Genomic DNA, 26179 nt, shown 5'->3' on the forward strand with positions numbered 1-26179 from the left:
TGTGTGCTGGGGAACGGACTCTGCTGCCTGTCAGGGACAGTGCTCAGCCTGCCTGGGAAGTTTCTCAGGTTATTGTAAGGAGAAGGTCTGGGTGGAAGGAGAAACTCCCAGTAGGGCAGGACAGGGTCCTACTGCTTTCAAGAAACAGCTGCATGGGTCAGGGCTGCTCACAGATCCAGATCTCCCCAGGATATTTTCCAAGGGATATGTGAAGGGGAAGGTCAAAGCAGGGGTGACTATCAAGCACTCAAGTCACTTGGCCAGTTCCCTCTGAGGATCTGAGTGGCTGAGAGCAACTGCCTGGCTATGTTGGAGTCTGGGACGTGCACAGCTGGGTGAGGGTAGCGGTGTCCTGAGTGCCCAGCTGCTTCCGACTCTTTCATGTAGAACTTCACTGTGTTTCTCCTTTTTACTCCACTTGCCTGTGTTACTGAAGTTGTTCCCTTGTTGTGTCAGTCAGGCTCTCTGGGAATGGGAGTTTCAGCTGCAGTCAGACACTGATCGTGTGGGTCCTTCTGTGCAGATGTGTCCATGGGCATGAGGTGTGCCAGTTGTGTCTAAGCTGTTGGGCTGGGAGCAGTGCGGTCTGTGAGCCCAGAGAACAAGCTAGTTTTCCCTTAATCAGATGCCATCTTTAGGACACATGGCTATCTTCCTAAGGTGTCCAACCAAGCTGTGAGCTGCCCACAGAATGCAAATCTGTCTCATAACAAAACTGTGTTTCCTGCAAGTCCCAGTGGAGAAACGCAGATATGCCACGCACAATGGATGAACTACTCTTGGGTTGGAGATGCAATCCGCATGTGTCATGGATTAGAAGTGGCGTGCTGGGACCTTGAGTAAGGGTGAGTCATTTAGTGGTCTGCATTGGATCCCTCTGCTTTCAGCAGTGTTTGGTGACTTCTAAAGAAAACATGGGAGTGTGACGACTCTCCATCTAAGAAAAATTCTAGCCTAGGGCAGCTGGGAATAAGAAGGGGGGACAGATCAGCTCCCCTCACTCTGCACTGAGCCACAGGCAAGCCTCTTGCCTTGCGGGACTCACTGTTCTGCCTGAGTTCAGCAGAATTGCTGAGGGTTTCTGACAACCAAGAGCACTCCCCAGGTGAGATGAGGAGAGCTGTCAGAAAACCCGAGACCGTATAAACTACCTTCTGCTATCCAGGTTTCTTAGCACTGGGAGTACAGTTGCTGACAAGCCCTTTTCCAATAACAGCAGTTTCATCTGACAAAGTGAAACACCAGGATGGGTCCCCAGCCCACCATGTACATGATCCAAATACCGAAGAGGAGGGCAGACACCTCAGCAGCTTGTGGGCAGAGGTCCTGCTCCTCATGGCACATTTCAGCCAGCACCTACTAGAGCTCCAACCATGGATCTGAAGGAAGGTCTCCTAGAAAAAGAAAGAAGGGTATGTGCAGCAGGGGAAGGATCTATAGCAAACAGATCAGAACTGAATCTCCTAATTTCTCACTGTCTCTTCCTTCTTGGACGGTGTTTCTATTCCCAGAGGCCGGAAATTTCCAACAGCAGCTCCATCACCCAGTTCCTCCTCCTGGCATTCGCAGACACACAGGAGCTGCAGCTCTTGCACTTCTGGCTCTTCCTCAGCATCTACCTGGCTGCCCTCCTCAGCAACGGCCTCATTGTCATCACCAAAGCCTGTGACCACCGCCTCCACACCCCCATGTACTTCTTCCTCCTCAACCTCTCCCTCGTCGACCTGGCCTCCATCTCCACCACTATCCCCAAAGCCGTGGCCAATGCCCTCTGGGATATCAGGGACATCTCCTACACAGGATGTGCTGCCCAGCTCTTTCTGTTTTCCTTTTTGATTGCAGCAGAGTGTTGTCTTCTCACCATCATGGCCTATGACCGCTATGTTGCCATCTGCAGACCCCTACACTATGGGACCCTCCTGGGCAGCAGAGCTTGTGTCCACATGGCAGCAGCTGCCTGGGGCAGTGCTTTGCTCAATTCTCTCCTGCACACTGCCAATACATTTTCCATACCCCTCTGCAAGGGCAATGCTGTGGACCAGTTCTTCTGTGAAATCCCCCAGATCCTCAAGCTCTCCTGCTCACAGTTCTACCTCAGGGAAGCTGGGCTTGTTGTGGTTAGTATTTTTTAGCTTCAGGGTGTTTTGTTTTCATTGTGCTGTCCTATGTGCAGATCTTCAGGGCTGTGCTGAAGATCCCCTCTGAGCAGGGACGACACAAAACATTTTCCACGTGCCTTCCTCACCTGGCAGTAGTCTCCCTGTTTATCAGCACTGCAGTGTTTGCATACCTGAACCCCCCCTCCATATCGTGCCCATTTCTTTATCTGGTGGTAACAGTGTTGTACTCGGTGGTACCCCCAGCAGTGAACCCCCTTATCTACAGCATGAGGAACCAGGAGCTCAGGGATGCGGTGTGGAAACTGGTGGCTGGATCTTCTTAAGCAGCAATAAACTGCCCATCTTCTTCTGCCCATCACTCACATTGTAGTGAACTGTTGGCCCAGGCTGTTCTTGTGTCGTTGAATTTGTTTTGTTTGGTTTGATTTTTAGATTTCCTTGGTTTTCATAATGTGCTTTATAAAGAACTTCCATTATTCCTCCCACTGCTATTTCAATATCTACCTGTCTTTGTGACTTTTGAGACTGTGTAAAAGAGGAGCCATGCTCCTGGTGTTTTTCAGGAAAAGAAGGAACACTGTAGCCACAAGTTTGTCCAAGATCCTTTCTCTAAGACTCTCTCCAGAGCTTCAGGAATACCTCCAGAGATGGAGGGGAAAAGAGTCCCAGCACAGCAGCAGTGTCACGGAGCACCAGCTCTTGGTCTTTCCTGAGCTGCTCTCTTTACACCCCTATAGCCTCCTTCTGAGCCCTTGTGTGACTGTAAGTCCTGAATGCTCAGGCAGCTTGGTCACAGGGCTGCGGTGTGGCAGGCCGGTGACAGCAGGAACAATCTTGAAGGGACAAGCACTGGGCAGTCCTGTGACAGGGCTTACACCCATAGCAGTGTTCCAGTTGTGAAAAGTGTTCTCCTCAAGTTAGTGCCTGAAGTCTTAGGACTCTTTCTAACAGTAGTCTCAAGAACATGCCGAGGAAATTGTCCTGTAGAGGAAAACTCAAGGAACCGCTAAACTGTGTGAATCGGAAGGCTGGGAGCATAAAGCAGTGTCCTTGCATAGAATAAATCTCCTGCTGCTTGCCCAGGAGACGTGAAGGACCAGTAGAGAAGGGTCTGGTCTCTGCCTGCACTCACTGGACACAATACGGAAGAGGTCCCAGGGCAGTTGTCAGAGACCAGCCAATTGCAACCACCACTTCCAGCAGTGACCATTCACTACATTTTGGACATGTTTTTCCCTCCGTGGAGGGACACCAAATGACTAGGTCAGAAGTTCATGTTTGCGTTGTACGTAGAAAATATAAGCATGCACATTGTGCCCTCAAGAGGGACCTTGAAAGGCTAGAGAGGTGGGCCTCTGCAAACATCATGAAGTTCAAAAAGGCAGGGAGGAGTATTAGAAAAATTATGGCCTGGTCAGCCTCACCAGAGAAGTCCTTTTTCCTACACCATTCTTGCCCCTAATAAGTTCTCTCATCTATGCCCTCATGATCAGAAAGTTTGGGGCAGGAGGTCACTGAAATAAATGATCATGTGAAGTACAGGATCTGCCTACCCAGGTCGTGGGCTGAGGCCTTGGCCTTTCTGCTTCATAAAGCAGACCAAGGGTTTTCTCAGCATTGCAGCCACCTGCACAGTGCCTTTGCCTACCTACAATCGAGGCCTCCAATTCTCTGCTCTAAGGAGTCCCTGGGGAGGCTTGGTCAGTAATGGCCCGCAGTGGGGCCAATCAATGTTTCAAGGTACATGGAGTATTGCTTCTGACTTCTTGAGCAGTTTTTTCTATCTCCTCTCAATATCTGAGGTTCATGGACTCAACACCAAATACACCATGGGGCTCATTAAAATACAAAAAGTGCTAAGCTAACAAGCTTATGTAGCTTTCTTCAATTCTTTCAGACTTTTACTGCTAACTGGAGTTTTTTCATAGTGTAGATAAGGAGGAAGATGTCAGACTGTGCCTAATAAAAATATTTAATTATTTTAAGGGATATTTTAAATTGCTTTTCAGTTTACAGAAGAAGTGGTAGAAACATTTTCCAAGTGGTATTGTCCCAGGGTGACTCCTCAGGAGATATGGACAGGTAGGAAAAGCAGTCCCTTGAGGTCTGACACTCTATGGACAACTTTGCTCCTCACCTCCCAAACCTCAACATTTCTCTCATCGGACACCTGGGACTTGTGTCACTGGTCCTTGCATCAGACTTCTCCACTGATCTCTGCAGCTGGATGTTACAGCTCCATTGCACCATCTCCCACCTCCTCTCCACAGAGAGCTGGCTGCACACAGGCACAGCAGGAGCTTGGCTATTTGCAAGAAAGGAAAAATTAAAGCACAATCAAGTTCCATAAACAAAACACACAGTGCAAACATGCGGTAATTACAACTTACTTCTAATGAGGTTTCTTTCCTGTAAGGCATAATCTTCTAAGAAATATTGTAGCTAGGAAGAGGAAAAAAAAATTAGTTATAAACCTAATTAAAGAGTTGGCTAAGGAGACAATTAGACTACTGAAAGGCAGGCAAACTTTTAACTCCCTGATGTGAAAACAGTGGCTCAGTAGGTGCCAGGAATCTGAATGAACAAAGAGTAAAGGGAGGAGAAAACTGGACAATAATGGAAAGGGCCTTTGTCTAGGCAGCCTGCCTCTGAAAAAATTACTTTGGAAATAGTCCAGACAGGTGAAAATATATGAAAAATTAGAGAAATTAGGGAATACTGGTTATGAAGTTATCGGTGGAGATTGACATTCCTTTGGAATATCCCTTTCGAAACTTCCTGGCATTGGTCGAGGGCTCTTGTGAATGAGGACAAGGCAATGTTGCGCCTGTTGTTGAAAGAGGTCAGAAAGTCACCCCAGGGAACCCCAGGCTGTACAAGGTCACTTTGGCATTTCTGTGCATCTAAAAAAGAAGAACACGTCCAAAAGCAGTCAGCATGGATTGATGATGGGTCAGTCATGCCTCTGAAAACTGATTGCTGTCTGTTTTGATTTGGCCTGGATAAAAGCCAGGAGCCCACCGAAAACCTCTCTATCACTCCCCCTCCTCGACTGGACAAAGGAGAGGAAATATGCTGAAGGGCTCGAGGGTCAAGACAAGGACAGGGAGACATCACTCACCAATTACTGTCACAGACAGAACAGACTGAACATAGGGCGAAAGTGGAGTGGATTAAGTGGGTCACACTGATCGCACAGCGGGCCCACGTGGGAAACCCCAGTCACCCAGGAATTCTTGAAGTCATAATGCACTGTCCAGAAGGTAAAGATTTTGGAGTATCACCAAAGGAGGAGATGACACATGCTGAAGAGGCCCACTGTATAACCAGCTGCCAGAAGATAAGAAACAGTATGCCCTGTTCACGGATGGATCCTGTTGCATTGTGAGGAAGCAGCGGAGGTGGAAGGCTGCTGTATGGAGCCCTGCATGACAAGTCGCGGAAACTGCCGAGGGAGAAGGTGAGTCCAGCCAGTTTGCAGAGGTGAAAGCCATCCAGCTGGCTTTCGACATTGCCAGTCGAGAGAAGTGGCCAGTGCTCTATCTTTACACCGACTCCTGGATGGTGGCCAATGCCTTGTGGGGGTGGCTGCAGCAGTGGAAGAAGAACTGGCAGCGCAGAGGCAAACCTGTGTGGGCTGCCCCATTGTGGCAAGATATTGCTGCCCATCTGGAGCAGTAAGTTGTAAAAGTGCATCATGTGGACACCCACGTCCCTGAGAGTCGGGCCACTGAGGAACATCAAAACAACCACCAGGTGGATCAGGCTGCCAAGATTGAAGTGGCTCAGGTGGATCTGGACTGGCAACATAAGGGTGAACTGTTTATAGCTCGGTGGGCCCATGACACCTCGGGCCACCAAGGAAGAGACGCGACATACAGATGGGCTCGTGACCGAGGGGTGGACTTGACCATGGACACTATTGCACAGGTTATCCATGAATGTGAAACATGCGCTTCAATCAAGCAAGCCAAGCGGGTAAAGCCTCAGTGGTCTGGAGGATGATGGCTAAAATATAAATATGGGGAGTCTTGACAGATTGGCTACATCACACTGCCACAAACCCGCCAAGGCAAGTGCTATGTGCTCACAATGGTGGAGGCCACCACCGGATGGCTGGAAACCTACCCTGTGCCCCATGCCACCGCCCGGAATACCATTCTGCACCTTGAAAAACAAGTCCTGTAGCGACATGGCACTCCCGAAAGAATTGAGTTTGACAATGGGACTCACTTTTGTAACAGCCTCATAGTCACCTAGGCCAAAGAACACGGTATCGAGTGGGTGTATCACATCCGCTACCATGCACCAGCCTCTGGAAAGATGGAACGGTACAATGGGCTGCTAAAAACCACTTTGAGAGCAGTGGGGATGGGACTTTCAAAAACTGGGACACTCATTTAGCAAAGGCCACCTGGTTGTTTAACACCAGAAGGTCCACCAACCGGGCTAGTCCTGCCCAGTCAAAACCTCAGCGCCCCCTAGAAGGGGATAAAGTCCCTGTAGTGCACTTGCAGGGCATGTTAGGGAAGATGATTTTGGTTAGTCCTGCCTCGGGCAACGGCAAGCCCGTCGGCAGGATTGCTTTTGCTCAAGGACCTGGTTGTACCTGGTGGGTAATGCGGAAGAATGGGGAATTCCGATGGGTACCTCATGGGGATTTGATTTTGGGTGAGAATAGTCCATAAATAAATAAATTGTCTAAAGTTAATTGTTAAATAACCCTGTCACTGTCTGTTATCACTGTTATAATTGTTATGTTTTGTACCAGTAATATCGTAGTAAGAATTGTCCAGATTAAAGAAGGATAGACTTTTTGATTAAAACCTAGCCATTCTCTCAAGTACTGAACACCCCTCTCCATATTGGTCCACTTGCCAGGATAGCATACAAAATCGTCACTGAAGGGGTACCTCTCCCTCACGTCTGACAGAAGTCTCCTCCAGAGGCTGAGGACTTGGTCCTTCTTCCCAATGGCCTTGTCAATGCCCCCATCCCTGGCCAGGGATCCCAGCTGCTTGGCTTCCTTGCCTTCTCATTCCAAGCTGCTGGCCCCGTTACCCCAGCACCGCAGCAGCCAGGTGACAATGTGCTCACCTGGGTGGTGGCAGCTGAAATCTTTCCGCATGTCTGGCAGCTCGCCCAGGGACAGGGACCGGGTGATGATCTCTGTCTCTATCTCCCGCGATGACCCTGGCTCATCGTCATCCCTCCCGGAGCGATCTGCTCTCTTTGCGTCTTTCTTTAGTTTTACAGGGGCGACTGCTCCCGGCACAGGTTGGTCATTGGGCTCAGCCGCGATGCCTGCAGCTGGAGCTGGGGCTGGAGCAGCTGCTGTGCCCACTGGGGAAACTGAGGCAGACCCTGCAGCTGTGGCAGCGGCAGCGGTGGTGCCGTTCAGGGTGGCTGTGACTGCCTGCTGGGCTGGAGGGGCTGCAGGGCCGGCTGGGGGGGCAGTGCCAGCTGCAGTGCCTGCCGCTTCATTTCCCCTCCTTCCCCTTTAGGGCACTGAATCAGGTTGAACAGGGCTGGGTAGACATGGGCCAGACCCCAGCACATTGCAGTGATTTGTGTCTCTCTGGAGTTCCCAGGGTGGCAGCACACTTTTTGCAGATATTTTACTAGTTTTTCTGGATTCTGGTCTTGCTCAGGGGTGAGTTTAAAACACACTGCGGGTGCCCACTGCCCTAGACACCTGCCCATGCTGTCCCACACTCCCAGCCACTCACAGCTATCCAGCCCCAGGGCAGGTCTCTGCACGATGTTCTGAACTACTTGTTTAACTCTAAACAAGACCCAAAACTCATTCAGGAGGCAGAACAATAGGAGAGTGCTGGCCTGAGCATCCCACGGGTACTCGAAATTCTCAAAAGCCGTTAGGACCAGTCTGAAGGAGAGAGGGGGGGGGGCAAAAGAGTGGGGGAAGGTATCCCCTCTGCTTTTCCCCACAGACTAGGTTTGATTATTCACAAATTCTAAGACATAGGATCCTCGGATCTGCAGAAACGACCGCAGTGCCGCATGAAAATACAAGCCTGATTTCACGCACAGTGTTGTTATCATGTCATAAGTCGATATCGTACAGTATAGCAAAATCATCATCCTGATCTTTTTCCCTGAGGTAACAAACAGCACGGTGAAGAACACATACAGCAAGTAAGGATTTACTTTGCAAAGTCATTTGATCAAAGTCAGAAACATTTTTATCGGCAACTTTAACTGACACAGTAAATGCGTATAATAAATTTTACCAAAATCTAAGAAAGCTGTTTTAACACACACTGCTCAGCCCTGCCGTTATCCCCGCCCCACGCCTGGGCACCATATTTAATGTTATAGTTTGGCTGCTACCATGAACAAAAGCGCCACGCGGCCGCCCCTCCCCCTGCCGGCGTGCGGAGGAGAATGGAAAGAAACAGGCAGAAACTGGTGGGTCGGGATAAGGGCATTTTAACAGAACAGCAAACAAAGGGAACAACAACAACAACGATACAGATAAGGAGAAAACACAACACAAACTGCACAGCCCACAGAGCCGCTCTCCCTCACCACCGCCACTGTGCGCTCCCGAGCCGCGAGTGAGTTCCCGCCACCCCGCACACCCCCACCGGAACCCCACATGACGGCACATGGTATGGAATACCCTGCTCTGTTTGGCCAGGTTGAGGCTGGGTCAGCCCACCTGGCTGTGCCCCTTCCTGGATTCCGGTGAAAATTAACCCTGTCCTGGCCAAACCCAGGACAGAGGCGCAGAGTTAAGCAAAGCCAAAGTGTTTGGGCTGTTGCTTGTTGGGTCACCTCATGACAGCAAAGTGGTTTAACAGGAACAGACAAACGTTGCGAGGTCATCAAGGACACCAGATGGGAAGGCTGCAGAGCAATGGCTGTGTCCCTGGGGAGGCCCTGCTCTCGGGTGAAGCCACCTGTATGTGTCACGGGCAAATATGGAACATGGTGTGGGAAACTGCAGGATGTGACAGAGACCCGTGTGAGAAGGGACTAGAAGTGGAAGCAGCACCATGTGTCCCAGCTGGATCTCATAACTGGTTGAAGAGCAGAGACCTGAGAAAAAGCCAAACTGCAGGGATAACTGGAGGGGAGCATTGGGGAGCTTCTGTGTCTTCAAGTCTTGCAAGGCCAGTGGTGCCAGGGGAGCCCAGCAGTGATGCCATTTGAGGCCCAGATGACCTAGGCAATGGTATCCCAACTATCAAATGATGGTACCAGCAGACCAAACCAGAGACCATTGGGGAAAACATAATTGGTGAGAGTTGTTAACCGGGGAGGGGACTGCAGCAGAGAAAGGGAGAGATCCAGGTGGAGTGGAACAATGAATCCTGTGGATGGTAATAGGAGAGGGATCCAAGGGTCCAGCTGCAGTGTGCAAGGGGCTGCTCATCCTGAGCTGTCCAAACCCTGTGTGTGTCCTGCCTTCTGATTTAACTCTGCTCCTGGTTATTTGCTGTGTGAGCTTGCTTGTGTGTGTGTGCAAATGAAATTCTGTACATGCGTTGCTGGCCAAATTTATGCGGGGCTGGCTGGAAGAGGAGGACACCAGGATGTGGAGATACCCAAGGCTGAAGTTGCCAAAACGGTAGTGGCTCCAAGACTGGACAGGACACCTGGGCAGACCCAAAACTCAGACCCACATTGGAGGGATCATGGGGGTGTGTGCCCGTGGGTAAAGGGTGCAGAGGATGAAGAGACCACTCATGACCTTCACACCAGATCAGACTGAGAATGGAGAAGCATGGGGACCGTTGTGTACTCCATGGTTGTATGTGCTCTGTTGTTGGAGTGGTGGCTGCAAAGGTGCTGCTCCCTGTTAGAGTTGGTCTGTGTGTGCTCAAGTATGTCCATCTTTTTTTCCTTGCAGATATTGGTATTTTGCACTTTCTGTTTGAGTGACTCCACCTTGGGTGATGGCTCACTTAGCGGGGTTTCAGTCAGCACTTAGTCCAGGCACATGCTGTCCCCGTAAAACCTCAGGGCTCCCAGGAAGCTCCAGATTACCTTCCTGGAGAATTTGTTCTGCACAGTCGTATCAAAGAAAGCCCTGGGTACACCTCACTCACCATTCCCCATCTCCACGGTCACCACGCACCAATGGGTGAGTTCAGATTCCAACCCTTGGTCTCTAACAGCTTCCAATGGGACCACAAGCTTTACTCTTCCAATTCCAAGGAGAAATAGGCCCTTTGGGGTGACATTTCTTGGGCCTGTTATTGGCATCAGCCTTGGAAGAAGAGCCCAAATTTCAGTCAGTGCACTGGTGTGGTCACATCTTATTTCAGAAATGTTATGAGAGAGTCAGCTCTGTCCCAGTTAAACACACAACTTTATATTACATCCAGATTAGAGCAGGTTCATTCCTCAACAGAATTAAGAGGGATTCAGACATTTATGCAGGAAAATCTTAAAAATTATGAATAATAGAGATAATAATAAAAATAAAATACAAAACAGCAAACAAAGCTCAGGCCTACAGTGGGACACCATGAGAGTCATTCCCAAAGAGTGATGGAAAATTTATGGCAAATGAGAAGCATCCCTGAAATAACTTTTCTAATGGACGCCTTCAGCTGCTGATTCCTCATGCTGTAGATAAGGGGGTTCACTGCTGGAGGAACCGCTGAGTACAGAACAGCCACCACCACATCCAGGGATGGGGAGGAGATGGAGGGGGGCTTCAGGTAGGCAAATGTGCCAGTGCTGATAAACAGGGAGACCACGTCCAGGTGAGGGAGGCACGTGGAAAAGGCTTTGTGCCGTCCCTGCTCAGAGGGGATACTCAGCACAGCCCTGAAGATCTGCACATAGGACAGCACAATGAAGACAAAACAGCACCAAAATACAAATGCATTAAACATGACAAGACCAATTTCCCTGAGGTAAGAATGTGAGCAGGAGAGCTTGAGGATCTGAGGGATTTCACAGAAGAACTGGTCCACAGCATTGCCGTGGCAGAAAGGTGTAGAAAATGTATTGGCAGTGTGCAGCACAGCATAGACGAAACCACTGCCCCAGGCAGCTGCTGCCATGTGGACACAAGCTCTGCTGCCCAGGAGGGTCCCATAGTGCAGGGGTTTGCAGATGGCAACATAGCGGTCATAGGCCATGATGGTGAGAAGAAAAAATTCTGCGAATATCAAAAGGGAAAAGAAAAAAAACTGTGTAGAACATCCTGAGTAGGAAATGGCTCTGGTGTCCCGGAGAGAGTTGGCCAAGGACTTGGGGACAGTGGTGGAGATGGAGCCCAGGTCAAGGAGGGAGAGGTTGAGAAGGAAGAAGTACATGGGGGTGTGGAGGCGGTGGTCACAGGCTATGGCGGTGATGATGAGGCCGTTGCGGAGGAGGGCAGACAGGTAGATGGCCAGGAAGAGCCAGAAGTGCAAGAGCTGCAGCTGCCATGTGTCTGCGAATGCCAGGAAGAGGAACTCAGTGACAGAAGTTTCATTGGACATTTACCACCTCTGGGCATGGGGACCTGTCCAAGGAGAAAAAGACAATGACAGTTTAGGGAGAAATTTCTCTCAGCAGAAAAACATACCATTATGAACAATAACCCCCCTCACCGAGCAGAAAGAGGAATGAGTCAGTTCCTTGTCTGTTGCTACCAATTGAGTGGTATTGTTCATCCGAGATTTATGTGCAACTTGGGCACCTGCTGTCCATGAGAATTTCTCTGGGTCAGGGCCGCCAGCATCGGTGTCAGAACAAAAACTGACCCACATTCCCAGCCCTGCCCCAGAGAGCAGGAGCACCACAGACAAGTGGAGAAACAGGCAAGAACACTGCAATGCTCCAGAAAGGATGAAGCAAGGACGGAGGCATATGGACTTGCTGTGAATTCTTCTCCTTATGCAATTGTATTCACTGCCACTCGGATGATGACACTGTAGGGCAAGTGCTTTGACCATCTTTTTTTGTGTCCCATTTCCCAGGAATCTTTCATCTGAAGTTCTAGCTAGGGAGGCGCTGTCTCATGACCTGGACCCCACAGCTCTGGGGACAAAGTTTCTGTTGGGTAGCAGAGGAGACCAGGGGTTTGTGTTGGGTAATGTGTCTGCACTGAAAAGGATGGCAGGGAGGTGCTCGAATCCCCACTTCCACGACATCTCTGGTAGCAGCTCCCTCTCACTCCTTGCCTGTGTCTCTGCTGCCTGGCACTGTCCCTTGTGGGAGCTGTTTCTGTGTCCCTGGATCTGCTTCCTGTCAATGCTCACAGAACCCAACTCACCGGCTCTGTGCTTAGCTCTGCCCTGCAGACATCTCCTGGCAGTGGTGCACTGCCCAGGGATATCTCTGTGTTTGGGGGGTCTAAGAAGCAGCTCAGAAAGATGCTAACAAGAATTGGGGTTTCAGTGCCTTCTCCAAAACAGAGAAATAAATTTGTATCTCACAGAACCACAGAGTCACAGAATGGTGGGTGTTGGAAGGGACCTCTGGAGATCAGCTTGTCCAACCCCCCTGCCAAAGCAGGGTCACCTAGAGAAGGTTGCACAGGACCACATCCAGGCAGGTTTTGAATATCCGTAGAGAAGGAGACTCCACAACCACTCTGGGCAGCCTGTTCCAGGGCTCCATCACGCTCAGAGTAAAGCAGCTCTTCCTCATGTTCAGCTGGAACTTCCTATGCTTCAGTTTGTGCCCAGTGCTCCAGTCTCCCACTGCCCACCCAGCCAACCAAGAGCGGAAAAACCGAAAGCACAGAATCCTTGCCTATCAGGTGAATGGTGCCTCAATGTCCTTCAGAAGCACCCTCTGCAAATGTCCTCAGGGTGATTTGGAGTGGAGAGCAGCCCTCACCGGAACAGGTCCCACTCTACAGCAGAAGACGCTCCCCTTCCCTGCCTGGGGTCATTCCCTCTACCAACAGCTTCTCCCTGTAACGTCATGGTGAGCTCCCTAGGCAGGATGAGTGCTGGCCCTGGCAGGAGGCAGTCCCTGCCCCAGCACACAGCCCCCATGGGTTGCAGCGACCCTGCTCTGAAGGACAGCCCCGGGCACCCCTGGCTGCACACCAGAATTCACAGCCCTGCAGCCGGGAGGAGGCAGCTGTGGTGCCCTGTCCCTCTGACCATGCAGAAGGGAAGCCCTGCTGAGGAGCACATCCTTCACCCCACATCAGCCAGCTCTGTCAGGTAATTGCAGGCTACTCACCTACACTGCCCTTCAGCCAGAGACTGACTGTGTTAAGGACTGGGAAGAATTCTCTGCCAGTGAACTCTCAGCTGTCTTCCAAGTCCAGTCTGCCTTCAAGGTCTCTCTGCCTCGCTCCTTTCAACTTGCTACCTGCAGTCAGTGCCCTCAGCCCTGCTGGGCTTGGCAGAGGAGCTGCTCCTGGGCAGAGCTGTGTCTAATCTGTGCTGCCTGGACGCCATGATCTCCCTCCATCCCAGGAGCCCAGCCCAGCTCAGCAGCAGAGGACCAGCTCAATATGTCTCTCTGTCTTCCCCCTCTGGGCTCCCTTGAGGAGTCTTTTGGTCTCTAAGGCAACCTGTTTTGAAACAGGCTGAAGTCATCACTGACGTTCCCTCCCTCTGCTGGGGACAGACACTTCTTTCCTGCAGTGTCATTTCTCCTCTCAGAGAGAAAGTTAGAAAAATCACCTTTCCTTGCCCCTTCATTACACAGGACAACCAGAAAATGACAGGGAGGGCTCTCCTTTACCCCTGCTGAAGGAAGAGATTCAGCCTGGTCATTCAAGGCATCTCATCCTGAGTTTGAAGTCCTAGAAGAGGACTCAGCTCCTTCTCATGTGCACTACAAAACCACTGGATGTGGAATTCCTCCTGCCTCAGTTCAGATGTGCACCAAAACAGGCTCCTGCATTGAAGCTCCTTATCTCAGGTCCCTTGCTAATTCATGGACGTGGAGGGCAGGAGGAAGATGTTCTGACACAGACACATGGTGACAGGTTTCGTTCCAGAGGTGACCAAGATGCCTGCTGGTAACTGCAAGCTCTAATGGAGCAGTTCATAGAGACAGGGCAGTGTCTGAGGGCACCTTCCTGGAGGCTGGTGGGAAATGCCTTTGGCAAACTTAAATGACAGAAGGTGCCCATATTTAAGACAACTGAACCTGGGCTTTTCCAGCCCAGAGAAGGGAAGGCTGACAGGGACCTCATTCCAGCTTGCCAGTACCAATGAAGAGGTCATGGAGAATACATGCACCGCAGTGCATGATGGGAGGACAAAAACAATTGGAGGAAGGTGCAAGAAGAGAGGTTCATTCAGGACAGAAAGACAATATTTTTCCCCAGGATCTCAGCCAAGTGCTGGAACAGCCCACCCAGAGATGTTGGGCAGTCTCTGTACATGGGGATTTTCAAACTCGGAAAGAATCAAACCTTCAATAGCTTGGTCTGCTCCTGTCTTTGTCAGGCTGGACTGCAGACTTACTGAGGTCTCTTCCAATCGCAGTCCTCTTCTGATCCTATGATGTTGGGCCCTGTTTCTAACTGGAGCCGAGCAGATGTCTACCTTTTGTTTGTTGGCAAGGAAGGGAAAGATTTCTGTGCCCATGTGCAGCCCAGTTCTCTAAAGAAAGCAGGTGGGAGCTGGTGCAAAGGAGCTGTACCAGGCAGCTGCAGAGCTCAGTGGAGAAGTCTGATGTGAGGAGAAATGATCCAAGTCCCAGGAGGCCAGTGAGGGAACTGGTGGGCTTTGGGTCAGGTGAGGAGCAAGGTCATCCATACAGATTCCAAGGGACTGCTTTACCCTCCTTGTCAGACCTCTTTAGGAGACAGCCTGGATCAGTACCTGTTGGAGAGTGCTGCTATCACTTCTTCAGTAGACTGATAAATAAGAAAAAATACCCTGAATGAAGTAAAATTCATGTTTTTTAACTACTCAATGAATTCTGTCCCTTTACCTGCCTGCTTGAAAGAGCTCCAATTAGCTATACGAGGCATGACGAGTTGAAAAAGGAAGTATAGGAAGAGAAAGGCACATGAGGGCTTGTTGCATTGTAAGGACCCCCAGGGTGCATTTGATGCTCAGTGTGTGAACCCAAGATATTGAGAGAAGACTGCACAAACCTTTCCAGAAGTCAAAGTGGGGTAATGATCTCAAAGGACCCTGAACCATTAATGGATCTCACTGAGGGCCACTAGTGACGCAGACTCTTCAGAGCAGATAACTGGAGGCCATGATTCCAGGCAGGCAAAGGCAAAGTGCAGGCAACTCTGATGCTGAGAAAACCGCTGGAGTTTTTGGATACAAATGCTGGCCAAGCCCTGACCTCCATCTCTAGGGAAGGGAGATCCTGTCCCTCACTCATGACTCAGGGCTATTCCTGGGGCTGTGGGAAGTCAATGCTGGGAGAAGTCAAATGGTGTGACAGCCCCTGGCCTCCCCAGGGTGGGTGCAAGGAGGCAATGAGGTCTCGTTGCCATGAGCATGATGTATCTCCTCCTAGGCCTGGGTTGCAGAGAAACCTGCCTGACTCAGGTAGACAAAGACCTGGGTTTTGTCGTGGCCTTTCAGACTTTCCAGCGCCCTTAGCCTTCTCCACCACAGGCCATTGTATGCTGTCCCATGCGTGTGTCTGTTTCCCTGCAGGCTGCAGACACCCAGTGCCCCTTGTTCTCACCCTAGTATGTCCCTACCTATACTGGTGTCTCACCTTCCTCGCCAGATGGTCTTTGAAACCCAAAGCCATGGCCTGATCCAGACTCCCTCTCTGTGACTTTTTGCACAACAGCACTACCCTCAGAATGACATCTCTTTATCCTCGGGTTTAGTTTGGACCACCAAAGCTACGGTTTCTGATGATTGTCCTTTCTCATGTTGTTTCCCACTACCTGAAAAAAAGCACTATCATTTCATAAAGAAATTTTCAAGCTGTCTTGACGTCCTACTATTCTTCCCTCGGCCTCCACTTCACCAGGCTAATGAAGCCCAGGTCTCTCATCATATCCAGCAGAAATGTTCTGGGTATAATAATGCTTATGTCATAACAACATTGTTTAATTTTAGGCCTGACTACTTTGTATAGACGATGCATACCTTGACATCAATGATGCCCTTGGAGAGGAGCTATGTGTGAGCGCGCGTAGTTAATTGAGGAAGGAGTATACTTGTAAGATAAGAATGTAATGCAATGAACCAATCAGAAAGTAACAAGTAATTCCTGTGTTTTTGTAAGATTATATAGTCTTGTGACTCTGCTCAGCAATGTGCTAGCTTTGTGGAATCATCAGCCAGCACCAGTATCTGCACAAACATGCCATAAAGACAATACCTCTGCTCTGTGTCTATACTGGCGTACTGCACATGGGTAAACAATCCCCATTTTGGGACAATATCTCCACACGTGACTGCTAAGCCTATCTCGGCAGACTTTCTCTGACCACCTCACACAGTTCATCCCCCATTCTTCCAGAATGAGGAGCCCCACACAAGGACACACTGCTCCAGATATGGCCACACCTGTCTGAGTCCAGAAGGACAATAACTGCCCTTGTCTGGGTGGCCATGCTCCACCTAGTGCAGCCCAATGTGCTCATGGCCATCTGCCTGTTTAGCACCACTGGCCACTACAGCATCCCTTCTAATCCGCAAAGCCTCCTCCTTGAGGCTGCTCCTCAGCCAGTCATGTCTGAGCCTGCCATGATGTACAGGCGTTGTGGTTTAACCTTGGTAGAGAGCTAATTCCGACGCAGCTGCTCGCTCACTGATGATGTGAAAAGGTATGGAATACCCCTCTGGTCACATGGGGACAGCTGTCCCAGCTACGTCCCTTCCCAGTTTCTGGGGCACCCCCAGTCTACTTGCTCATAAGGCAGCATCAGAAGCCACAAAGCTTTGATGCTGTGCAAGCACTGCTCAGCCGTAACTGCTCAGCTGACTGTCTCAGGCAGAGACTGCAGAGACACTGCGTCTTCGGGACGGAGCACTGGATACTTATGGACAAACAGCAAAGTGCTGCCTGAAAACCTGAGAAATTTTTACACATGTTTGAAAGTATAAGTACGACTTCATCAGCTTAAACAGTTGAAATCTTTTGATAAAATATAGGTGTTTTCCGATGAGATCAAAAAGAGAAGCTTCCAGGATGTGCATTAATAGCAAGAGGAGACCTGTTCACCTTCCATGATATTTGCCTTGTCAGAGCTCTCTCTATTAGGCTGTGCATCTAATCTCCCTCATCTGTCACATATTTCCACCAGTTCAAACTACAATGACAATGGCTGAAGTCACCTTTCCAGCAGCACATCTGCATATATACACTTGTGATTGCCCGCTAGATTTCCCTTCCCCTTACTCTTTGGTCATTCTGACACCTCTCCACAATCCAGTTGATGATTTGAACTTCGGGGAGTTAAAAGCTTGCCTATATTTAAGTAGTTGGCCTAATTCTGCCTTTACCCAACTCTTTAAGTGTGTTTATTTTATAATTGTCTTTCTGTTTAAAACATTTCATGCATGATTGTGCTTTGAGGAGGTGAAAGTCTCTGGTGGCAGCTTGTACTTGGCATAGAGTGGAGGAGGGTGTTTTATGCAAAATTTTGGATTTCTCAGTATTATTTTGTTTGTTCAAAAAGGGAAAGTATCCCTCTGTGCCTGTGTGCAGCCAGTTCTCCAAGGAAAGCAGGAGGGAACAGGTGCAAAGGAACTGTAACAGGCAGCTGCAGAGCTCCTTGGAGAAGGCTGATGTAAGGAAAAGGGATGCGAGTCCCAAGTGGCCCCAAGGAGAGAAATGCTGGGGTTGGGGAGGCGTGAAGCAAAGTTGTCCATACTGTGTCAGACCTCAAGAAACAGCTTCTGCAACCAAGCCAGACCTCCTGAGGAGAGACCCTGCATTAATATTAGTCAGAGAATGCTGCTGTCACCACTTATCGAAACTCCAAGATGATAAACTACACCTCTTTAAAATGAAAAGACGTTTTTCTTAGAAGCTTTTTGAAATCTTTCTCCATAAATATATTAGGAAACCTCTCTAATAAACTATATCAGACTAGAAGAAAACTACAAGAAGAGGCATAGTTTGTTAGGGCTTTCTTCACTGTAATGAGCCCCATGGAGTGTCTGAGCTGAGTCCTTGAAGCTTGGGTACTGAGAGGAGATTTCACAAACCTTTCCACAATTGAAAATGAGGAGAAAAACATCCTGAGTACCTGGAAGCATTTCTGAGTCCCACTGAGGACCATTACCAGCAAAGCCTCCCCAGGGGCTCGTTAGAGCAGAGAACTGGAGGCCATGATGGCAGGCAGCAAAGGGAAGGTGCAGGCAGCTCAGATGCTGAGAACACCCTGGGTGTGTCTGGTGAAGCAGAAAGGCCAAGGCCTGAGTCCCAGCCCCTGGCAAGGCAGATCCTGTCCCTCAGGCCTTGCTCAGGGCTCTTCCTGGGGTAGTGGGAGGTGGGGTGGGTGATGCTGAGGGAAGGCCAACGGGGTGACAGTTCCCCGCCTTCCTGGGGCTGTGCAAGGAGGCAATGAGCACCCCCCCCAGTGCCTTAGGATAACAGGTCTCCTCACAGGCCTTGGCGGCAGAAACACCTGTCATAGCCAAGGGGACAAAGCCTTGGGTTCTCTTGGCAAGTGCCAACTTTGCCAGGGCCCTTTGCCATCTCCACCAGAGCTTGTCCTATGCTGTCCCACAGCTGCTTGTGTTTCCCTGCAGGTTGCAGACACCCATCTTGCTTCCTCACCTTGCTCTCACCCTGCCATTTCCATCCAGCCACAGGTATCTATCTACCCTCTCGCTCTGTTCCTTGAATCACAAAGAAATGGACTGATCTCATCCTCCTTCTGGGTGACTTCTTGTACCACAGCACTACCACTTGAGTCACATTCCTTCCTCCTCATGTCTAGATTTCACCTGCCAAGCTGCACTGTCTGGTAGCTGTTTGTCTCTCCTGATGTTTCCTTCCTCCAAGGAAAGCTCCATCATCTCAGAAACCACCCTTCTAGGAAGCATCCCAAACCACCAGGCCTTCTTTTGACCTTTTTCCTGACCACCGAGGAGTAGCCTCCCTATCATCTCCCAGCACTGCCAGACTTTCAGCTTCTCAGATAGACATGCCCAAGATGAGTGCTTGCTGCTGTCCCATCATGAGCTCAGGCAGAAGAGACACGACACCCGAACCATCAGCCCCCTTCCTGCAGTGAGCCTGGGTCCCTTGGCAGAGGGGATCTCCCAGTCCATGTGCCAGCCAGGTGCCTGCTGCTGGCCTGTCACAGACACCGGCAGAGGGGACCTTAAAAACACATATCCCCACCTTGAGCCAAGGGCTGACCTATTAGCAACTTCAGAGAGAAGTGACCTCACAGTCCCTTTCTCAGCCATGTGCCTGCTGTTGGCCAATGACCTCCAAAGGCAGAAGTGACCTCAGACCCGTTCACAGCCATTGGCTTGCTACTGGATTATGAGCTCCCGAGACAATATTGACCACATGCTACTGTACCCAACCATCACCCTCCTTGGGGCCCAGTACTTGAGCAGATAAAATTAAGCGTGTTTCATCAATTTTATGTAATAAATTTCCTATCAACCTTTGGAGTGGAGATATGATCCACAGAGGAACTGCTGTATTTATACTTCTTCATTTTCTATCACTGCTTCTGCCTCTCGTCTTTTTCTTCTTCATCTGTCTGTTCTGTCTTCAAAGAGCTCTCAAAATAAAATCATTGAAGCATAGAATAATGCAAGCTAGAAGAGACCCCTGAACACCATTGTACAGGGTCTGGCTGGGATGGAGCTCACTTTCCCTAGAGCAGCCCACATGCTGCTGTGGTTTGGATTCATGGTTGGAACGATGTTGATCACGCGTCAGTGTCTTGGCTATTACTGAGCAGTGCTCACATCGCATGAACGCTGTCTGTCCAAACCCTCCCATGGTTGCTGGCTCAGGGTGGGTCAGTGGCTGGGATGGGACTCAGATGGGATAGCTTACCTGAATTAAACAATGGGATATTCCATGCGACATCATGCTGAGCATGAAAACTGATGGAAAGGAGTTATGGGAGGAGATGACATTTTTTATTCAGTGATTTGTCTTCCAAAGCAGCTTCTACATGTCTTGAATCCTTGCTTTCAAGAGATGGCTGGACATTGTCTGCTGATGAGAAGAAGAGAGAAAAACTCCTTTGGTTTTGCTTTCCTTCTGTGTGTGGCCTTTGCTTTTGCTTTTTTCTGTAATCCTGCTCCTCACCCCACATTAAACTGCCTTTAAACTGCCCCAAATTTTTTTCACCTTCATAGTGAGATAGTGGTTTGGCGAGCCCCTGATAGCTTGCCAAATTTAACTCACCACGGGTATTTCGGGTAACTCTCTGTCTGTCCTCGTTTTGGTTAAAACAGAACCAATTCTTTTTCACTGAATCTTCTTTCAGCCAAGTTCTTCTACGTAACTGCCTTCTTCTGAAGTTGGCTGCATATTTTTCAGACAGAGTCCACTCCAGAGCTGATAACACCTAATGTTTATAGTTTTACTGAGCTAACAGTAGGAAAGGAATGCAGAAAATGTCCATGTTTATAATTATTTCTATAGCCGCCAAGTTCATTGATAAACCTCTTATGTTCCACGATTGAGAGGTCGTAAAGGGTGGTACTTGCAGGGAGAGGAGGACAGAACAGGTGACCCAATATTGACCAACGTGATACTCCATACTACACAAGTCATACTCGGTTTGAAGGTGGGGGATCGTGAGGGTCTTTTGGTCTTTGTCCATGGCCACCTTCTGAAGAGGAGCCTGCTTGTTGTCCTGTCTGTTATCCTGATCCAGATTCCGATCCATGCAGTCCTGAATCTATATCCCATCTACTGCTGAGTCCAGACCGCGACTTGGTAGTGTCTGCCTGGCAGCTGTTCTCATAACGTCAGCCCCCATTGCACACAACTCAGGGAAAGTCAATATTATTTTGTTTATTTCTGCATTTTTCCCATTATTATTGGCATTATTATTAAAGCTGGTTTATTTTCCAGTTTGTAAGGCCCTCTTGCTGTTCCTCCATTATCCTTTCCCCTGGTGAAGAGGGCAGGGGTAACAGCGAGCGTCTGCCGCTCTATTTATTGCCGCCCTGCTCTAAAAAGTAAACAAGCAGAGAGAAGAAACTGCCCCACAAATATCGTTCTAGATCCCATCACCTCGTAACATCCCCAGCCCACAGCCAGGCAGGGTTCTCTCCCTCGTCACTGCGATGGCTCCAGGGACTCAAGAGACACATGGTAACACATCGATGTTTCAGTTACATCTGAGCAGTCCTTGCACAGCATCAAGGCTTTGTGCCTTCTAATGCTACCCTATGATCAAGTAGCCTGGGGGTTCCCCAGAAGCTGATAGGGGACATGGCTGTGAAAACTGACCCCAAGTGACCAGAGGGGTATTCCGTATCATATGATGTCATGAGTGAGCAAGCAGCTGTGTGGGACTTTGCTCTCTACCAGGCTTAATAGACAACACCCGTCCATCAAGGCAGGCTCAGACATAACTGGCTGAGGAGCAACCTCAAGGAGGAGGCTTTGGGCATTACAAGGGATACCGTAGGAGCCAGTGGTGCTAATCAGAAATATGGCCATGAGCATATTGGGCTGCACTGGGAGGACTGTGGCCATCCAGACAAAGGCAGTTCTTGTCTGTCTTGACTCAGCACCGGTGTGGCCACATCTGGAGCAGTGTGTCCCAGTGTGGGGCTCCCCATTTTGGAGGAATGTGGAGGAACTGTCTTGTGGCCAGAGAAATTCTTCCGCGATAGGGTTAGGGGTCGTGTGTGGAGAGGCTGAGAGACCTGGGCTTCTTTAGCCTGGTGAAGAGCAGGCTGAGAGAAGAACAGTAGGTGCTCAGGAGACCTTGAAAATTTCTCTCCGAGATGATGGCACTTGTTTTTGGGTAGTGGGAAACAGGTTGAGAAAGGGCAACCATCAGAAAGTGCAGCTTTAGAAATCCAGAGTGGATCTGAGCATAAAGATATGTCATTCTGAGTGCAGTGCTGTGGTACAAAAAGTCACTTGGAGGGAGCCTGGATCTGCCCATGGCTTAGTTTTTCAAGGAACCTCTGGCGAGGATGGAGAGACACCAGTACATTCAGGGACATACTGGTGCGAGAGCAAGCTAAGGAAGCACACTGGGTGTCTGCAGCCTGCAGGGAAACAGGTACAGGCATGGGACGTTGTAGAACTGCCTGTGGTGGACATGGCCAAGGGCGCTGGAAAGGCTGAAAGGCCATGACAGAACCGAGGTCTTTGTCTCCTTGAGTAAGGCAGATGTCTCTGCAGTCAAGGCCTAAGAATAGGCAAATGATCCTGAAGGCAATGGAGACTCATTTCCTCCTTGCATGAACCCTGAGGAGGCCAGGAGGTGTCATACCATCGTCCTTCACTTGCCATCACACTCCCCACAACCCCAGGAAATACTCTGAGCTACCAGTGAGGGATTGGATCTCCCTTTCCTGGAGATGGGGGTCAGGGCTTGACCATCCTCCTTCATCTAAAAACCTCACAGTTTTCTCAGCATCAGATTTGCTCACACTTTACCTTTGCCTGCTTGGAATCATGGCATCTGATTATCTTCTCTCAGGAGTCTGTGTCGGTAGTGGCCCTCAGTGGGACCCATTAATGCTTGAAGGTACTTTGGGACTAACTTCTCATTTTGACTTCTGGAAAGGTTTGTGCAACCTTCTCTCAGTATCTCAGGTTCATGGACTCAGCACCAAATGCACCCTGGGGCTCATTACAATGCAGAAAGCCTTCATGTGCCTTTCTCTTCTCCTTGATTTTTCAGCTCTTAATGCCTTATATTGCTAATTGGAGCTGTTTCAAGGAGGTAGGTGAAGGGGAAGAGTTGAGTGAGTAGTTAATAAAAAAAGAGGTTAACTTCTCAAGAGTATTTTTTATAGTTTTTCAGTCTATAGAAGAAGGGATAGCAGCACTCTGCAACGGATATTGATCCAGGCTGTCTCCTAAGGAGACAAGGCAAGGCAGGAAAAGCAGTCCCTTGGGGTGTCTATGGACAACCTTGCTCCTCACCTCCCCAAGCCCACCAGTTCCCTCATCAGCCTCCTGGCACTCGCATCACTTCTCCTCACATCAGACTTCTCCACTGAGCTCTGCAGCTGCCTGGTACAGCTCCTTTGCACCAGCTCCCACCTGCTTTCCTTAGAGAACCAAGCTGCACACAGGCACAGAAAGGGTTCTCTTCCCTACCAACAAACAAAAGTGAAACATTATGCAATTTAATAAACTTTAAAACTCTCTCCTCAGCTGCATGCAAAATCCAGGCAGCATCTCATGTGGTGAACCTTTCACAAGGCATTTCCATAAAAAAACAGCTTTAGACAAACTGATAAGAAAGGAGATATATAAAATCAGTGAGGTGTTGACTAAAGAGTTATCCTTCTCAATGATGGGGCAGGTTCCTAACTGCTTGAAGCTCAAAGCAGAGACCATGTAGTGGAGAGGTATCTGAATGACCAAATACCAAGTGAAGGAGGAAACCTGAGTGTAATGAGAAGGGCATAATTCCACATAGTGTGCTGAAGATATCCTTACGCATTGCCATTGAATCATGAGAGGCAGAAACTCCTAACATGATGAGGGAGATGAAATATTAGACCGTGTATTGGTAATACAAGAGCACAGAAAGGTCAATATTTATTCTCCTGCGCCTAGCACACTTGCTGGAAATTCCCGTTCTGTCATGGTGGGAAAACACCGTCATTTCTGAAAAATACTCCAATGATTCAGCTGATCAAAATGTGCTTGTAGAGTGTTTTAAAATATAAATGTAATAATATTGTGCGTCAGTTATCTGACCATAAATAGGCAGTGCCCTTTCTAGGGGCCCCAAAGAACCTGGGGTGCGGGGCTAGGATTGGCACCCGTCCCAGAGGACATGGGGAGACCAGAGGACCACAGGAATCTGCAGTTCATCCTGTGAGAAACAAAGTTTGACCAAGTGGTTCAACGTTTGATTCAGCCCAAATTTCAAAAGCCCCAAGGACAGAGATTGCCCGGCCTCTCTGGATGACCTGTTCCAGCACTTGGCTGAACTCCTAGGGAAAAATGTTGTCCTTCTCTCCCAGCAAAACCTCTCTCCTTTTCCCTTCCTCCCATTGTCTTTTGTCCTCCCACCACGCACCATGGTGAAGAGATGACATCTGTATTCACTAGGACATCCTCATAGGAACCGATAGGCTGGAATAAGGTTCCAGTTTGCCTCTCATGATCCCCCAGAAACCTCTTTGTGCCCTGTGCCTCTTCTGTTCCTCCTGCTTGAGACAGCAAGGATGAGCAGGGGTGGCCATTCCCCCCCTTGCAGGCACTGAGTGCAGGAGCAGGAGGGAAGTGGCTGTGCAGAAAAATTCACATATAAATCTCTGGTGAGTGGTCAGTGCTGTAAATGGCCGAATAGGGAGCACACCAGTGAAAGCTCATTCAGCTCCCTCTTTCTAATACATCACCACACAACCTCCTCCCCTCAGACCATGGAGAATTCGAACACAGCAGAATGAACTAACAGGGTTAAAATCTTCCAACTCTTCCTGACCCCAGCTTTGAAAGAAGAACCCCACCTCCAGACGCCAGCACTGAGAAAGTCGCCTTTTATTACAGAGATCTGATACATGAGGCCACCTGCACCATTGGGCCAGACACATGTGCAAAGACCTCTGGGTCAGACAGACTGGGTTCATGTCTCTGAGTAAGTTGAGTGGATGCAGACATTCCTAGAGAAACAGATTTATCGCAGGCAGAATGTCCAAAGCACAGGAGGTTTCCCAAGATACACTGGAAATCTCTTGCAAAGTGACATGGACAGCTCATTGCTGATTAAAGACTGCTGATTGAATGAGCTTCTTCAGGGCATCTTTGAGCTCCTGGTTCCTCATGCTGTAGATGAGGGGGTTCACTGCTGGAGGAAACACCGCGTACAGGACAGCTATCACCACATCCAAGGAAGGGGAGGAGATGTTAGGGGGCTTCAGATAAGAAATCATGATAGTGCTGATAAACAGGGAGACCACAGCCAGGTGCGGGAGGCACGTCGAAAAGGCTTTGTGCCGTCCCTGCTCAGAGGGGATCCTCAGCACGGCCCTGAAGATCTGCACATAGGACACCACAATGAAAACAAAACACCCAAAAGCTATAGAAAGACTAACCCCAAGAAGCCCAACTTCCCTGAGGTAGGAACGTGAGCAGGAGAGCTTGAGGATCTGGGGGATTTCACAGAAGAAGTGTTCCACAGCATTGCCCTTGCAGAGAGGAATTGAAAATGTATTGGCAGTGTGCAAGAGAGCATAGAGAAAAGCACTGCCCCAGGCAGCTGCTGCCATGTGGACACAAGCTCTGCTGCCCATCATCGGTTCATAGTGAAGAGGTTTGCAAATGGCCATGTAGCGGTCATAGGCCATGACGATGAGAAGACAATACTCCCCCACAATCAAGAAGACAAAGAAAAAGAGCTGGACAACACACCCTGCATAGGAAATGGCCCTGATGTCCCAGAAGGAATTGGCCATGGATTTAGGGACAGTGGTGGAGATGGAGCCCAGGTCGAGGATGGAGAGGTTCAGGAGGAAGAAGTACATGGGGGTGTGGAGGCAGTGGTCACAGGCTATGGCGGTGATGATGAGGCCGTTGCTGAGGAGGGCAGCCAGGTAGATGCCCAGGAAGAGCCAGAAGTGCAAGAGCTGCAGCTCCCGTGTGTCTGCAAATGCCAGGAGGAGGAAGTGGGTGATGGAGCTGCTATTGGTCATTTACTTTCTCTGCACATGGGGTCCTGTCCCTAGAGGAAGAATCAATGAAGAGTTAGGGGAGACTTCTCAGAGGAAAATCAAAGCTTTGCTCTGCAGCAGTGGGTTCATGGGCATGGTGGCACAAGGGCTCATGGGCATTGTGGGGCAAGGTCCAGACCTGGTGTGAGACTTTGCCAGAGCAATCTGCTCTTATTGCAGAAGGGATTTTCAGCATCCTCACTGCCAGTGCTAAGGAATGGCGATGGCAGAAGGCATTCTCAGAGGTTTTGGGTTCTTGCAGCTTCCGTCTTGTCACCTTGGGGGTGTGTTTGGATGTCAGAAACCCTCAGAAATTCTGCTGCACTCAGGGAGAAAAGAGGG

The 26179-nt window shown here is 49.5% G+C and overlaps 2 protein-coding genes and 1 pseudogene across 2 annotated transcripts; 1 reads left to right on the forward strand and 2 right to left on the reverse strand.

Moving 5' to 3' along the window:
- Window positions 1-1373: 1373 nt before the first annotated feature.
- On the forward strand, window positions 1374-2490 carry LOC142364810 (olfactory receptor 14C36-like; annotated as a pseudogene).
- Window positions 2491-10624: 8134 nt separating this feature from the next.
- Window positions 10625-11629, reverse strand: LOC142364811 (olfactory receptor 14A16-like). Its single transcript, XM_075444936.1, has one exon. It carries the CDS (start codon window positions 11582-11584, stop codon window positions 10625-10627), a length of 960 nt encoding a protein of 319 aa, XP_075301051.1. The 5' UTR covers window positions 11585-11629.
- Window positions 11630-24883: 13254 nt separating this feature from the next.
- LOC142364851 (olfactory receptor 14J1-like) lies at window positions 24884-25819 on the reverse strand. The gene has a single exon (XM_075444974.1). The coding sequence runs from the start codon at window positions 25817-25819 to the stop codon at window positions 24884-24886; it is 936 nt and encodes a 311-aa protein (XP_075301089.1).
- Between the last annotated feature and the right edge of the window lie 360 nt (window positions 25820-26179).

Source organism: Opisthocomus hoazin, chromosome 29 (genome assembly GCF_030867145.1).
Source record: "Opisthocomus hoazin isolate bOpiHoa1 chromosome 29, bOpiHoa1.hap1, whole genome shotgun sequence".
In the NCBI taxonomy this organism is placed as follows: domain Eukaryota; kingdom Metazoa; phylum Chordata; class Aves; order Opisthocomiformes; family Opisthocomidae; genus Opisthocomus; species Opisthocomus hoazin.